The sequence below is a fragment of the Eptesicus fuscus genome, chromosome 8 (genome assembly GCF_027574615.1).
Source record: "Eptesicus fuscus isolate TK198812 chromosome 8, DD_ASM_mEF_20220401, whole genome shotgun sequence".
Lineage (NCBI taxonomy): Eukaryota > Metazoa > Chordata > Mammalia > Chiroptera > Vespertilionidae > Eptesicus > Eptesicus fuscus.
Window position 1 is genome coordinate 4,689,766 of NC_072480.1, and position 17,588 is coordinate 4,707,353.

Below are 17,588 nucleotides of genomic sequence, written 5' to 3' on the forward strand. Positions count from 1 at the left end.
AAATACAACCAAGAAGTTCACATAATTAAGCTGAATTTTTTTTAACAATTTAGACAACCAACTTTGATCTATAAAAAAAGTCTTGTGTTTTCCTTTAGTTTATAATTACAGAGCTTATTTTTTAAAATAAGATTTGGGTTTGTTTTCTTATAAACTAGTTAATCTAAACTTAAACTTCTTATGCTGGTTTAGTATTATGAAAAATAAAAAACTTGTGTTCAATTAAATGGATTCATAATTCCAACAAACTTCTTTTTAACAGAAATTGTTTGTGGTATATCACTTACCAGTGACTTACAAGTTACTAAAAACATAGTCATATCATGTATTTGTAGTAAGCTCAATTTTTCCTCAATATGTAGAGAATACTGTTATTTAGGCTGAGGGCAAAAAAAAAAAAATCTTTGAAAACAGAAGATGCACTGCCATATATGCACATTTTCATGTATCCTACTTTAGCATGTATTTCTACAGCAAATCAGCTCCATGCACCAGAGTGGTCTGAAGTATATTTTGGTAAGGAGAAAAAACTATTGATTGCATTGATTTAGAAATTTGATTAAAATACTCCTCGGTTACTTATGGTAAAAAAATAAAATAAATCAGATCATCTGATTCTAGTAACTGCTCTTAAATAGACTATATTAAAGTAGGCAATACTAAAGGCAAAGATATTGGTTAAGAGTTTTTGCAGTACTCTAGATGAAAAACAATGGGAACCTGCACTAAGGAAATGCCAGAGTTAACAGAGAAAAGAAGGTAGATTGCAGAGATATTTAGTTGGTAGAACCTATCTGATGTGATATCTGATTGGATATAAGGGGATGGTAAAACAGGGGAAAATATCTAAATTGGATAACTGGGTGCCATTTATTTAGATAGAAAATGCAGCAGGAACCACATCAGGTTTGCCAGGGAGATGAGGAATCCATTTTTGAAAATGGTGTTTATGGTCTTATAGAGGGGGGATAGAAGGAGACAATCAATAATTACATAAAAGAGACTTGAATATATTTAAATCTAAGAAGAAAGAGAAAGTAAAAATAAAGTCTTCAAAAGATTTAAAAACTGTTTTTAAAAGTTGTCCAAGAAAGAAGAGTGTCAGTTGTGACAATCAGTGAGAAAGGAAACAGTGGGCATCAAAGATGCACTCCAGAAGTTTCATCCCTTTATAACTGGTTCATAATAATGTATCTTCTTAACCCAATTTTGCAAATGAGACACCTCACTTAAAAAAAAAAGTCTTCAGGTTTTGTTAGAGTTCGGGATTCCTCATTTCATTTGTCTCTAATCTTTGTTTAAAAAAAAAAAAACTAGTATATTTTATTTTTATTCAATTTACTTACATGAAAACCTTTGAGGAATTAGAGGCAAATTGTAATGTAATGAAGATACTCACAATTCGAACAAGCCAGGATAAGGTAGATGTTGCTGTTGAATAATGTGTATTATAATGGTAAGGTGGACTTTGATCATCTTCCCATGTCTCATAACGCTCTGCATAAAACACAGCTCTCTTTGGGTTCAAAGCACCAATTGGCTATAAAAAGATAAAAAGAAGCATTTTGTTTAATACAGTCATATTAAACATTCTATATGTCTTTGTCCTGAAAGTATATTAATTTATTTTAACCATAGAGCAAAAATAAATGATTTTATATTTTTACCAACTTTAATTTTTTAATCCTCCCTCGAGGATATTTTTTCCATTTATTTCTAGAGAGAGTAGAAGGGAGGAGGAGAGAAAAAGAGAGACATTGATGTGAGAGAGACAATTTGCTATTTGAAATCATGCCCCTGACCAGAGCTAGGGATCAAACTTGCAACCCAGGTATGTACCCTTAACTGGTAATCAAATCCAAGACCCTTTGGTCCTTGGGCCAATGTTTTAACCAATGAGCCAAACAGGTCATGGCACCAAATTTAATTTTGATATTAATTACAAATCATTACACTTGCTAAAAATACTCCAAAAGGTTTTTTCCTGCCTACTTACAAGCTACAACGAGTTAGCTTGATCATAGGAAATCCAGTGAGAAAGTGATGCAGTTCACCAGGTTAGAGAAAACTTTGTCTTAGCCTGTCACCCAGAGTGTGACAGACAATATCACCCATATAGAAACCTTGTTGGAATGCTAGTCCCATTCTGTTACACAGAAGAAGCATGTATCTTTTTTATTAAGTTAAACTGCAAACTTAAGACTGTTGGAAATAATTCAGACAATTCAGATTCCTTGGAAAGCATTTTGGTAAGGCCACTGAGACCTTTGCTGTTTTTTGTTGTTGTTTGTTTGGGTTTTTTGTTTGTTTGGGTTTTGTTTTGTTTTGTTTTTTTTATTGATTTCAGAGAGAGGAAGGGAGAAGAGAGATAGAAACATCACTGATGAGAGAGAATCATTGATCGGCTGCCTCCTGCACGCCCCCACCAGGGTTTCAGCCGCACCCGGGCATATGCCCTTGAGTGGAATTGAACCTGGGACCCTTCAGTCCGCAGGCCAACGCTCCATCCACTGAGCCAAACCAGCGAGGGTGACTAAGACCTTTTTCTATCAGTGCCATGGCAGTACTGATTATGACGTTAATGCCTATAGTGGAGCACACAGTAAAATTCTCAGGATACAATATATAATTTTCTTTCAACAAAACATGTTTTTATTAGATAACTGTCTCAAATTTCTTAGCATACCTAATCATTAAGAATTTCTAGCATAGAGTCCTCATGATTTCAAATAGCAAATTGCCTTAAGTTTTTGTCTAATTTTGGTTTAATGTCATATGGAGTCCGCTCTTACGATACCTAATTGCTACATTATTTTATTTCAGGTTGCATACTCTAAAAATAAATCTTTATAGAGAAAACAATAGATGAATACTAAGTATAATGTATAACTCCTTTATTTCAAAATTTAATATTACTAGTTAATTATGCAGTTCCCCTGAAGGCTTAATTTTAACAAGAGAAGTAGTAAAAAATTAGTGTCTCAATGGAACAAATAATGCTCCACAAGAGAGAAATATTCATTTATAAATTGCTTGTAAGCTTTTTCTTTTGGTCTTTGGGGAATAATCCAAACAAAACAATGTTGTCAGCAGTTAGAATCTCTTAGAATTTCCATAATAACTCTTAGCAAGGATTTCTATCCTGAATGTTAAAATTATCTGTAAATTATGTTCATTTTTCTTTAACTTAATTAGGATTTAAAAGATAAAACAATTTAATAATTTACTTTTAAAAACTTTGGTTTAAATGTAGTTTTTAAATGTTCTAAGGATCAAACTTTATTGTGTTAAATCTCACTGGTACCCCTCAAATCTTTTTATTCAGATGTACAAAGGCAATGCAATTTCATTAAATATCACATAAAATATTAATAATATTTAAAACAAATAATAATTACTTTTTTCATAAAGTAATTTCATAGTGAAATAATGTGAGTTCTGTTATAATTTAGTAACATAAATAGTTTTTCATTTAAAATGGCCTACATATTTTATACTTTCTTAGGTGTGCAGATATCTGTTTTTTTAACTCAATATTGTAAGTATATTTTTCAAAGCATTTAACATGGTAGGTACTTTCTTCTGTCTTGAATATGCTAATAGACTTTTCACAGGAATAACATGTCTGCACAATCCTTTAAGGACTGATCTTATCTGATATTGTTTGTTCCACCAGACCTCACAAGAAATTCTTGGAGAAGGAACATGGTTCTTACTCTCCTCAACTACTGGAGAAGGTATAAAGTAAAAATTATGCTTTTTATTTTACTGAAGTTTCATCGAAGTCACTCATTGGAGCATTTTACACAATAATACTTTGTAGATAATAGCTGCACAGTATTACAGTCTGTATACGCCTTCATTAATATCTGCTTAAAATAAATTTCTAATTTTGCATTTTTATCTAATGCGTTTAAAAATGAACTTTAAAAAACAAAATGTAAATAATTTGGTTTGTACTTATTATTTTGCTTCTGATAATCAAGAAGCAGTAAATCATTCCAATGAAAAATGCTTCAAAATGTCTGTTTGGGAAATGAGAATTCCTCACAAGTAACTTATTTTCTTATAGAATCCATATAGACCTATCTATCTGGCTATCTATCTATTTATCTATCTATCTATCTATCTATCTATCTATCTATCTATCTATCATCTATCTATTGTCTATCACCTACCTACCTCTTTACCTATGTATAAATTTATAAGGTTGTAAGTTTGTTATCTTTTTAAAATTTGAGTAAATAATGCAGTGTCAACATTTGTATTTAGAAATTGAATAAGGTAAGAATTCTTGTGAAAGCTAAAACTGCACTAAATGAAATATATAAATTTATTTTGCAACCCTTTTCAATTTTTATCATAATTACCAGTTTCCTATTCTCTCAAACAGGAGGCATCTAGACATAGTCACCTCTATGCTTTTTAGGTGTTTCTGTATGAAAAGGTTTAATTGAAAGTTTAGATCTTGTTATTAGATTTATTATTGTTTTGTCCTTGTGAGTTTATATGCTATAAATTGACACTGTAACAGATAAAAAACAATGCAAATAACAATGCAAAAATTAAAAATAAAATGTCTAGCTCTTTAACACTTTATAATTTTAATTCTAAAACTGCTATAAAGTCTAGATAGCTTGATAAAGCACTATTTTCAATATAAAATTAGTAGAACATTATATATGCAACATTACCATATCTACATAAAACACTATTGAATTTATTGAAGAAATGATATTTAGGATTTTATTACTCAATTCCTTCTTTTTTAATATAATAGAGAGAAATCTGTCTTAGCCTTAAGTGCCACAAAAAACTTTGAGAAAATGCTGTGATTTTATTATATGGAACAAAAATCCTGAGAGATGCTCATGGAGATTAACATTATTAAAGGCTCTGAGAAATATTATAATAGGATTGTTTAATTTTGTTCACTCCTGTGTCTGTCCATCTACCTACCTACCTATCTATCTTAAAACCTCATCCTTCTTTTTTTTATTTCATAACTATCAACATGCAAAAGGACTAGTGTTCCTTGGAATGTAGTTTGAAAAATTCTGGTTATAATCCTTAAGCTATAAATAGGGTGTCCCCAAAATACATACACACACTTTGAATAATTATAAAGTCAATGTTTATTAAAATAAATTTCATTTTCAAAATTGAGGTATCAGCTGTTAATGTGTATATACATTTTCTTGAGGCACCCTGTATTTATGAGGGCTAAATTTTTATTTGATTTCATTTTATTATTTTCTTTCCATTTCTGTATTTTAATCTGTCAATATGTTTCTATATTATAAAACCTTACACGTTTTATCAAGTCATTTTCATGGGAAACATATAAGATACACAAAAATGAGCAAGAAAAGTGATTAAGTAAAAATATTTATTGGTTAAATGGTACTATATGAAGTATTGAAAGGACTTAGAGAATATAAAAGTCTAAGTGTAGAGCTAGATGATTTGAATAAATAAATGAAAAACAATTTTAGATTGATTTGAGGCATGGTCAATGCCATTAAAATATATTACAATTTTTAAGAATAAAAAAAAAGATTTGCATCAGAGATCCAATTAAAGTAATATTAATTCTAACAAAGAATTCTTGTATATATAAAAAAAAAACCTTGAAAATGTTCATGATCTTCATGGTATTAGGATTCTACTTGGATATATACATAATGTTGAGAGTTCACTATTGCTTATGCAACTGCTAATGGTACTATAGATTTGTATTTGCTATTGTTTTCACATCCATTTTCTAAATTGATTTTCACAAGTCTCTTAGGTGGGCAAAGCATTCATTATTAACCTAATTTCATGATGAGGAAACAAGTACTTATGTCTCCTCTCTTTCCACAAAACTGCATTGCATTTTATTGCTAAATGTGAAATTCTAAGCTTGATGTCATTTTTTCTTCTATAACTATGTACTTAATTCCTTATCTATCACAGATCCTCAGTAATGGAATGAATCTTACAAGACTACTGTCCCAACTCCCTTACATTATAGACGAGTACAATGAAGAACAGAAATGTCAAATCAAGATCACTTTGCTAACCAGAGGGTATCCCTTTTACAGAACCAGCTGCAGCTTTGTACTAGATATAACTTGAATCTGGGTACAACTGATTGATTTGTTTGGCTTCTAAGTGTTACTTTTAGTTATCTCAATACTATTTTATTTATTTTAAAATATATTTTTATTTATTTTAGAGAAAGGAAGGGATAGAGAGATAGAAGCATCCATGAGAGAGAAACATCATCAATGGCTGCCTCCTGCACGCCCCCTACTGGGGATCGAGCCTGCAACTGGAGCATGTGCCCTGACAGGGAATGGAACCCAGGACTTCCTGGTTTATGGGTTGACATTCAACCACTGAGCCACACCATCCAGGCAGTTATCTCAATACTCTTAACACAACCCAGTTTCTAACATATGTAAGTTATCTTATCTTTCATTGTAATAACCAAGGCCTTCGGAATCCTTCTAACAGGCTTTAAGCATTCTTGCCTTTTTTGTTTTTCCATCATGAAATGCATATTGTCATTCTTAAAAATTTTTCAGTTATGATATAGAAATCATACTTACAGATGCCACTGTGCTTGAGTATATTCCCTGCCTCTCTTTCTATCTGACCAAAGAATTTCAACTCATTTTCTGGAAGCAGCTCAAATTTCATCTGGGAAATCATACATAGTTAGGCAAATGTATAACATTTTTTTATATAGTTCATTTGCCCTTCAAGGGAATGTCCAATGTTTTATTCATCTCTTTAATCTCAGCACCTGATACAGTACCTGGCTTTTTTAGGTGCATAATAAATGCTGAATGAATGAAGACTTATTGGCCTGATTATGTGTATAATATTTTAAATTCCCATATGAAAATTTTAGACAAAATTTTTAGGCAAAATCAAAAGAGAAATAACAAAGTAAAAAATATTTATAGCACATATGTTAAAGGGCTAGTTTTCTTTAAAAATGAGCATTTAGAAATCAATAAGAAACTAATGAACAATCTAATTAAGCAGAGGAACAAATAAGAACAGGCAATTAACAGATGCAAATTTCCAATATATGTAGGAAAAATAGCACCAGCTCATACCATGTAATGGGTATCTATTCTTTTTTTTTTTTTTTTATAAGTTCACAGATATTTTGTTTTTTTTTAAATATATTTTATTGGCCGAGGCCGGTTTGGCTCAGTGGATGGGGCGTCGGCCTGCGGACTGGAGGGTCCCGGGTTCGATTCCGGTCGGGGGCATGTGCCTTGGTTGCGGGCGCACCCCCAGTGTGGGGTGTGCAGGAGGCAGCTGATCGATGTTTCTCTCTCATCGATGTTTCTGGCTCTCTGTCCCTCTCTCTTCCTCTCTGTGGAAAATCAATAAAATATATTAAAAAAAAAAATAAAATAAAATAAAATAAATATATTTTATTGATTTTTTACACAGAGGAAGAGAGAGGGATAGAGAGTTAGAAACATTGATCAGCCGCCTCCTGCACACTCCCCACTGGGGATGTGCCCGCAACCAAGGTACACGCCCTTGACCGGAATCGAACCTGGGACCCTTCAGTCCGCAGGCCGACGCTCTATCCACTGAGCCAAACCGGTTTCGGTGGTATCTATTCTTTTCCTGCTTGGCGTACATTACTCCTTCTTCCTTCATGAACCACTCCTTTCCCACACTTGTTCTACCCGGTTCATTCAGGTGGGCTGAATCCCTTACCTGATCCTCTTGGTGGGCATGTGACCCAGATCTATCAATAAGCTTATTTTATCATATGGCTACCAAGGTTGGTACAGAAATGGGCACATGACTCAAGTTATTCCAGTGAAGCGCTGCTAAAACTGCCTGGGACAGAAGTATTCTCTCTTCCTAGTGGGCTACAAAGGCATCACTGGGATAGCACAGGGAAGCCTGAGTGAGAACGAAACCAGTGAGGGAAAGTACCCGCATCCTGTGATCCTGGTGAATCCTTAAATCCCGTTTATCTGAATGACCCACCCTTGGATTGCTCAGTTACAAAGACCAATAAAAACATTATATTTTACCCTGGCCACTTTGACTCACATTAGAGCATTCGTCCATGCAAGGAAGGGTCATGGGTTTGATTCCGTCAAGGGCATGAAACTGGGTTGCAGGTTCAACCCTTGGCCTTGGTTGGGTGTGTATGGGGGTGCTTATGGGAGGCAACCAATCCATATGTCTCTCACATTGATGTTTCCAATCCATACGTCTCTCACATTGATGTTTCCAATCCATATGTCTCTCACATTGATCTCTCTCTCTCTCTCTCTCTCTCTCTCTCTCTCTCTCTCCCTCTCTTTAACTCTCTCTAAATCAATGGAAAAATATCCTTGGGTGAGGATTAACAAAAAACAACCCCCCCCCCCCACACACACACAGAACTTTATATTTTAAATAAATCCAGTTTTAGTTTACTTTCTGTTACTTGTAACCAAAGTCAGAAGTACAATAGCAATTCTTAAAATATCAAACAACAACTATTTTTATTAATTAGATTATCAATAAATTATTAAGTTTCATAATAGTCAGTGTTGGCCAGGGTGTAGCAGAACATATATATCATACCAGTAATACTGTCGGTAGGAATATAGGTAGGTATAAATTTCTTGTAGGGAAAATTGGTAATATTTTTTTCAATGTGTACTTGCTTTTGATCCAGTAATTCCACCTTGAATTAATGAAAATAATCAGCTACAAGGATATTTCTCACAGCATTTCTTCAAATAGCAAAAACAAACAAATAAACAAAGTCTAGAAGTAGTCTAAATATCCAATAAGGGACTAGTTAAATAGATGACGTTATAGTCACACTGCTGTATGGCTTTTTCAATCAAAAAGACTGGCTTGAAAAAATTCCAAGATAAATTCATTCAATAAGTATATGTCAGAAATTACTCTAGACTCTAGAATAAGATAAATGAGGTTGTGTGTGTGTGTGTGTGTGTGTGTGTGTGTGTGTGTGTGTGTGTGAATAAACAATTAGGTAAATGAGAAAATACCAAATGTAAGTGCTCTACTGACAATTAAAGCAATAATCGAATAGCAGCAAGTAGGTGATAGGGAAGGCATCTCTCAAAAAGAAGCTCTGAGCAGAGATGTGAATGACCAGAAGGAACCAATCCAAAGAACTTCAGGAATGAGAGAATTCAAGACAGAGAAAGAGCTAATACAAAGGTTCGAAAAGGGGCTTGACTGACACGTTCAAGGAACAGGAACAGAAAGGAAGATAGGTGACTAAAGCATAGTAGATGAGAGAGAGTTTAGGACACGTGGTGAGAAAATAGGTAGAGGTCCATCATATGGCTTTGCAGACCCTGGTGATGAAATACATTTTATGGTAAGTGCAGTAGAAAATGCCCAAGTGGTTTTAAGCGAGAGACATAAGATCTGAGTTAGTCTTTACAAAGGGAACCTCAATGGTTTTGTAGGATAATATTACATTATCATTACTAGTACTAGGATTGAAAAGACATTTGCAAAAACAGCATCATATAGCATTATCAATGTTTCTCTAAAAATCCTTTGGCATTGAAGTAATATATTTTTACTTAATTAAGCAGTTGCTTAATATATTTATTTAGTATTTTTAGTATATATGTATTTACATATTTATTTATATATTTACTAGAGGCCCGGTGCACGGGGGGGGGGGGGGTCCCCCTCAGCCCAGCCTGCACTCTTACCAATCCAGGACCCCTCGGGGGATGTGGACATCCCTCTCACAATCCTGGACCGCTGGCTCCTAATCACTCACCTACCTGCCTACCTGGTCGCCCCTAACTGCCCCCGCCCCCGCCAGCCTGATCCCCCCTCACTGCCTCTGCATGCCGGCCTGATTGCCCTGCTGGCCTGGTCACCCCTAACTGCCACCCCCACCAGCCTGGTCGCCCCTCACAGCCACCCCGCTGGCCTGGTCACCCCACGCAGCCTGCTGTTCAGTCATTTGGTCGTCCCTCACTAACCCCCCTGCTAGCCTGGTCACCCCATGCAGTCTGCTTGTTCACTTGTTTGCTTGTCCCTCGGGCCGGCCCTGGGCAGCTGGGCAGCCAACATCTGAGGCTTGCCTGCGCCTTGGGCTGGCTCTGGGCAGCTGGGGGGCTGAGAGGACTGGGGGACTCTGGAGGCAGGTGCGCAGAGTGGCCTGACGCCCTGGCAGGGCTGAAGGGACTGGGCGCCACCATCTTGTGGCTGTGGGCACTGCCATCTTTGAGGGCAATGGCAGTCAATTAGCATATTCCCTCCTTATTGGCAGTGGGCGCCACCATCTTTGTGAGGGCATGATGGTCAATTAGCATAATCCCTCTTTATTAGATAGGATAGTATACAGGGTGGGGCAAAAGTAGGTTTATAGTCATGAGTACATAAAACACAGAGTTCATTCTTGTATTACTAGTATTTATTGTATTATTTTCCATACGAACAACTATAAACCTCCTTTTGCCCCACCCTGTTTATATAATATATTTTTTTATTAAATATTCAGAGAAAAAGTTTTGAAGAATAGACATTAAACTATAATAATAGTTGCTTCTGGGTAGTGAGAATAATGGAGATTTTTAGTCTCTTCTAACCTCTTTTTACTGTTTGATAAAGAATTTTGTTTATCTCATGTATAGAATTTTAGAAGGCTTTTTCAGTTATATGACCCAGAAATATCTTTCAAATGTGAACATTTTAACTTTTATAAATTTTAATCAATTATAGTAACTTTACATTTTAGCTAGCAAACAATAAAGACCATATATTTCCAAATGTAAATTCCTGTTTTATCAATCTTCACTGACATTCAAATCATCATCTATTACAATTTTACTAGTTAAAACAAGTCAAATGATAACATGAGGAAGAAAAGACAAATCAAGAAGGTAGATATTCTATAGGATAACTGGCACAGACTCTTCAATAAATCATTATCATGAAAAAAGATGGGGTGGTGGTGGCTGGAAGCTATTCTAGCCTAAAATACACTTAAGAGACATAAAAATCAAATATAATGTGTAGTCCTGGGCTTAGTCCTAGATTGAATACTAGTTTGACAAATCAATTTTTTTAAATATATAGGGATAATTATGAAACTTTGGTTATGGGGCACAGAGTTAGATAATATTAAATTTTTTAGGTGTGATGATGGTACTTTGCTTATGTAGGAAAATGTTTATTTTTCATATTAAAGTATTTACGGGAAAAGTATGATACCTTTAGCCGAACTTAAAATACTTAAGCAAAAAAAAAAAAAAGCTAAAATGTTAATAATTTTGACATCTAAGTATTGGGTAAAATTGGTCATTCTTGGTACTTTTCTTTATGTTTGAAAATTTTATAATAAAAAGTCAAAATAAAATAAAAATGGTGTGTAAAACCAAACAAATCTTTCAAATTCATATTAAGTCCTTTATATAGTACCTATGTTTTGGGTTGTTCTTATAGATAAGAATGCTTTTAATTTGATAATTTGTGTTTCTAAAATGTGTGACGATTTTGTTCTCTTAGATTAAATTTTCCATTTGCAATTTTATGCACACTCTTAGTTTGCTTAATGTGGCCTTTCACCATCAGGTAAAATGCAGCTAATCACTACACAATTTCCACATACATTATTAAGGAACAGAACCTGAAGTAATGAAGCCTTAATAAGATGATGTGTTTCAGACATATATCTTGCTGGCTATAACAGAGTGTATTTTATTTTATAGTTTTCCATATGGCAGATACACACAATTCATTATATTATGAAGAAAGATAAACTTTGAGCTAAAGTTGCATTTTGAAAAGCCAAGTTTATTACACATCAACAGGTATGTTGGTCCCACCTAGGACTGAAGTCTGTGGCACTCAGAAAAGGGGGAGGGCATCTCGAGGAAAAAACTAGGCTTGAAAAAAACTTTTTAGTATAGTCTACTTACCTATTGTAGAGAAATAATAGATAACAAATGAAGGAAAATGCAACACATAAAACCATGCAATTACTTCAGCATGGAGTTCTGAGGATAAAATAAGAAAATCTAAGATTTGTATGCACAATGCATGACATATCACAAGTGCATGTCAACTTTTGGCTGTTATTGTTATCATTATTCCTAAGGAAATTAGTTGTAAATAACTCAGTGAAAAGTAACCATTTTAAATAAAAAACAATGGAGATATAAATAAAATACTTCTTCATGTGTCAGTTCTAAAAGCTTTCTAAGTATTAAGTATTAGGATTATAAAGAATCCATGTATTAGTTTCAAGATCATGCGTATTTAATATTCTGTTTCAGCTGGAAAGAAAGGTTGAAGGAGATTACATTTGGACTAGTTTTGCTGTGATAATGCACACTTTAGATGTGTCATGTGGCAGGTCAAATCAAAGTGCACAGAACTTTCTATCGGTAGTATTCTCCTAAGAGCATACACTAGAAAAATGCTCTTGTTGTTTCCAGTTCCTTCATTAATAACTTAATATTTTCAAAGCATGACAGGCTCTACAATTTTCTTTCCTCTCTCTCTCTTTCTGAAAGGGTAAGACAATTGGCTAAATGGGAGGCTGAGGGACCTTTGAAATAAGCAAACACAGCATAAGACCAGTTCGGGAGTCCTGTTCAAACCCTTAAAGCTCCCTGTCATCCTATCATGTGTCTCCAATAAACAACAGTGGAGATAATAACAAGTCCCCTCCCCCCACTATTTCTGGTCGCCACAGTGTCTGTGTAGCAACATTTTTTTCTTTGCACTTTTCTTGGTTCTTCCTTCCTTTCAATTAGAGGAAAAAGAGCATAGTAATGCCACTGGGTAAAACTAAAAATGACTGTACATTCTCAAGGGTATGAACCAGTTCTTACTGCCTTTTTATCTCCAGTGCCTGGCACACAGTAGGTGTGTAATTAATTAATGCTTGTGTAAGAAAATAAGCAGCTTTGTGAAGATGGCTGCTGACGGGAAGGCAGACTGCAAGATAGTGTGTGAGTGAGAGAACAAAAGGAGAGTGTGCGGACGCACGGAGAGTGTATATTTGTGGGTGAGGGACAGCTATACTCCAAGGGACTGTTGGGAACTGCCGGACCGGGCTCCCCTGACCGGGCAGCCTCCACAGCTGCTGAAATCTCTCCCAGTGCGGCCGGCTCTGCCACCGAGACTGCACCATCTTGAAGGAGAGAGTGGCTGTTATCAACACGGGGGACCAGCTGTGAACCCAGGAACACCGGATCTCAAGCAGCGCCAATACACGGACTCAGCTGAGCTCTGCACCTTCTCATGGAAAGGTCAGATTTCGACTAGGGCTGTGGTCGCCACATGCGGCTCTTTGGCCCCTTGAGTGTGGCTCTTCCACAAAATACCACGGCCTGGGTGAGTCTATTTTGAAGAAGTGGCATTAGAAGAAGTTTAAGTTTAAAAAATTTGGCTCTCAAAAGAAATTTCAATCATTGTATTGTTGATATTTGGCTCGGTTGACTAATGAGTTTGAGGACTAGGGAAAGGTGAGGTCTGCAATCCAGGCAGGGGAGAGAAACGCACGAACGTGATCTAGAGATTTGGGGGAAGTCTGCGCCCCACAAAATCCGCAGCCATTAGAGCTAGTGTGATCCGTGAATGTGGAAGGGGGTCCGCAGGGCTGCTGGCAGAAGGGAACTCTAAAAAATCAACCCATAGATGGCCTGGGCACAAAAAAGCACCCTGAAATTTTACCAATGTGCAGGCTGTTTAGTGTCAGGGGAAAGAAGACTGCACAGACTTGCAAGCAGCGCCAGAGGGCAGAAATCGGGAGGTCGTGAACTTACTCTGGCTCTTTTTTTTTTTTTTTCTTTAAATCCTTGCTTTTGTTACTAAGCCCAGTACATAGGATGACCCAATTGGGGACACTCTAAGAGACTGCAGGGGAAAGTTGTTTCTGTGGAACCAGGTGATCAGAAGGGACAGTAATAATAAGAGAACCAGCTCTGGGGCAGTCCATTCTCCCAAACCAGTATTAAGTCCAACCAAGAAAACAAAATCTAAATACTGGCTAGAGAGGACTTATAGCCCCAGAGGTCAATCCAGAAACACTGCCACCCAGGGGTTGAATCACAAATTGACTCCTGTGTAAACACAAATAAAGGAGTCTAAGAAACAAAGAAATACTGCCTGCTTGAAAATTAGGGCTGTGGCTTACAACACAGAGGAGCAGTGGAACGCAGGGACCTTCAATACTGTCCTGATTACTTACAGGAAACAGGCGAGCCAAACAGAACAGTAGAGGAAGTGAATAACCTTCACTACAGCACATTTTTATTTTTTCATCTTTTACTTAAGAAACTAAATTATTTTTCCTCACTTGATTTTACCTTTTTAATTATTATATTTATATTTTTAATCAGTATTATTACTACTACTATTTTACCTTTTTTTAAGTGTCATTTTATTTTCTCATTTTATTTTATTTTGGGATTAGTGTTTTACATTCTGTTTTCATTTTTCCTTTAGCATCATTTTACTCTATCTCAACTTTATCTTTATGTCAACACTTTATTCCTCACTTTCCCCTTTTGTTGTCCTGTTTCTCTTACCCTATTCCTGCTTTAGATTTTCCCTATTCCTTCTTTTTTACCCCCTGTTAAAAATTCATCCTACATATATATATAATTTCCAATCCCCTGCTCTAAGTCCATACACACCTCTCTCTTCTCTTTCTTCACTATCTAAAAATTTTCTCTCTTCCCTTTTTTATTGCTTGTTTTTGTTGTTTTCTTGTTTTGTTTTGTTCCAGGTTTTTTTGTTTTGTTTTGCTTTCCTTTCTCTCTCTCCTATTGTTGTTGTTTGCTTGATTGTTGATTAGATTTTTTTGTGCTTGTTTGTGAGAATGTTTCTCTTTTTTGTGTGTTTTTTTTGTTTTTGTTTTTGTTTGTTTTTTTATTCTGTTTTTCTTCTCCTCGCTTGTTATTAGTTGTTGTTTGTAGCTTGCATTCATCTCTGGGTGTTTGTTGTTTGCATTTTTTGGGATTAGTGGTTGTTCTATTGGAGTTTTCTCCCCAAATAAATAGTTTTTTCCCCCTTCTTTTTTACTCTCTTAATTTTCTCTCTTACTTTTTCCCTTTTCTTAATATCATTTTTGCACTCCTTTTTTTTTTTCTGATCCTCTAATTCTCTTTTCTCTGGTGGTCACCTTTATTTGGGGTTATTAGTAATATGAATACATTTGTGCTCAGTGCCTTGTGCGTTGTGCCTTGTTGTGTTGTATTTTGTGCCTTTAAATCAATGGAGGAGATAGAGAGCTACATAACTAGACACCCAGAAAAGAGAGATCATGGGGAGACAAAGAAACAGCCTGCATATGAAAGAAAAGCAGGCATCACCAGAAAAGGAAGTAAATGAAACGGAGGCAAGCAATATGTCAGAGAAAGAATTCAGAGAAATGGTCATAAGGTCGCTGAAAAGAATGGAACACAAATTCAACAATATATGTAAGAACCAAGAGGAAATGAAGAAGAACCAAGAAGAAATGAAAAATGACATCACTGCTATAAAGAACTCAATAGAAAGCATCAACAGTAGACTAGAAGAAGTGGAGGACCACATCAGTGAACTAGAAGATAAGGTAGAAAAAAATACCTAAACAGAGCACCATCTTAAAAAAAAAAACTTAAAAAACAGGAGGTGAGCCTAAGAGAACTTTGGGACAACACGAAATGAAACAACATCCACATACTAAGGGTGCCAGAAGGAGAGGAAACTGAGCAAGGAATAGAAAACCTGTTTGAAGAAATCATGACAGAAAACTTTCCTGATATTGGGGGGGTGGGGGGTGGGGAATGACACAAATCCAAGAAGTTCATAGAGTCCCAAACAAAATAAACCCCAAAAGAATGACGCCAAGGCACATTATAATTAAACTGGCAAACACCAACGACAAAGTAAGAATCTTAAAAGCAGCCAGAGAGAGACAGAAAGTTACATACACAGGATCCCCCATCAGACTAATGACTGATTTCTCAACAGAAACACATCAGGCCAGAAGGTAATGAAATTAAATATACAAAGTCATGCAAATCAAGGGTCTGAATCCAAGAATACTATACCCAGCAAGGCTATCAATCAAAATTGAAGGTGAAATCATGAGCTTCACAGACAAAAAAGGACTAAGGGAGTTTATTACTGCCAAACCAGCAATGCAAGAAATATTGAAGATTCTGGTGTAAAAAGAAGAAATAGGAAGGGATGAAGGAACACAGGTGTAAAGAATAAAAATGGCGATAAACAAGTACCTATCAATAATAACTTTAAAGGTAAATATATTAAATACCCCAATCAAAAGACATAGGGTAGCTGAGTGCATAAGAAAACATGACCCAAATATCTGCTGTCTACAGGAAACCCACCTCAGAAAAAAGGACTCACACAGACTGATGGTGAAGGGATGAAAAAAGGTTTTTCAGGTGAATGGAAATGAAAAAAAAGCTGGGATAGCAATACTTATATCTGACAAATTAGATCTTAAAGTAAAGGACATAACAAGAGATAAGGAAGACCACTTCATAATACTAAAGAGACCAATCCAACAAGAAAAAAATAACTCTGTTAAACATATACGCACCCAATACAGGAGCACCCAAATACATAAAAAAAAAAAAAAAACTTCTGGAGGCTATCAAGGGAGAGACTGACAGCAATACAGTCATAGTAGGGGACTTTAATACCCCACTATCACCATTGGATAAATCATCTAAACAAAAAATCAGCACAGAAACATCAATCCTAAATGACTCACTAGATCAGATGGAATTAATCGACATCTTCAGAACATTTCACCCCAAAGCCACAGAATATACAGTACGTTCTTTTCAAGTGCACATGGGTCATTTTCAAAGATAGACCATATATTGGGTCACAGGCAAAGTCTCTTCAAATTCAAGAAGATACAAATCATATCAAGCATCTTCTCAGATGACAATGGCATAAAACTAGAAGTCAACTACAATAAAAACAATTTTAAAGAATCAAACACCTGGAGGCTAAATAGCATGCTATTAAACAATGACTGGGTTACAAGAGAAATCAAAGAAGAAATAAAAAGCATCCTGGCAACAAACAACAATAAAAACACAATAATACAAAATCTATGGGACACAGTGAAAGCAGTCTTGAGAAGGAAGTTCATAGCTCAACAGGCCTACTGCAAAAAAACAAGAAACAATGGTAATGAATCACCTAACCCTACAACTCAAAGAGTTAGAAGGAGAGCAACAAGAAAAGCCCAGTGTAAGCAGAAGGAAGGAAATAATAAAGATCAGAGCGGAGATAAACAACATAGAGACAAAAAAACAATACAAAAGATCAATGAAACAAAGAGCTGGTTCTTTGAAAGAATAAACAAGATTGATGAACCTCTAGCCAGGCTCACCAAGAAGCAAAGAGAGAGGAACCAAATAAACAAAATCAGAAATGAAAGAGGTGAAATAACAACCGATCCCACAGAAATACAAATGATTATGAAAAAAATACTACAAACAACTCTATTCCAACAAAAAGGACAACCTAGAGAAAATGGATATATTCTTAGAAAAATAGAAGCTCCCAGAACTCAACCAAGAAGAATAAAA

General features: G+C 35.4%; 1 protein-coding gene across 2 annotated transcripts in view; it reads right to left on the bottom strand.

Moving 5' to 3' along the window:
* Positions 1-17,588, bottom strand: part of NBEA (neurobeachin) — an 896,160-nt gene that overhangs the window by 99,978 nt on the left and 778,594 nt on the right. For both annotated transcript variants that reach the window (XM_028135810.2, XM_008158996.3), the window contains exon 46: positions 1,400-1,540. In XM_028135810.2, the coding sequence (XP_027991611.2) occupies positions 1,400-1,540 (141 nt within the window). The remainder of the gene's footprint in view (positions 1-1,399; positions 1,541-17,588) is intronic.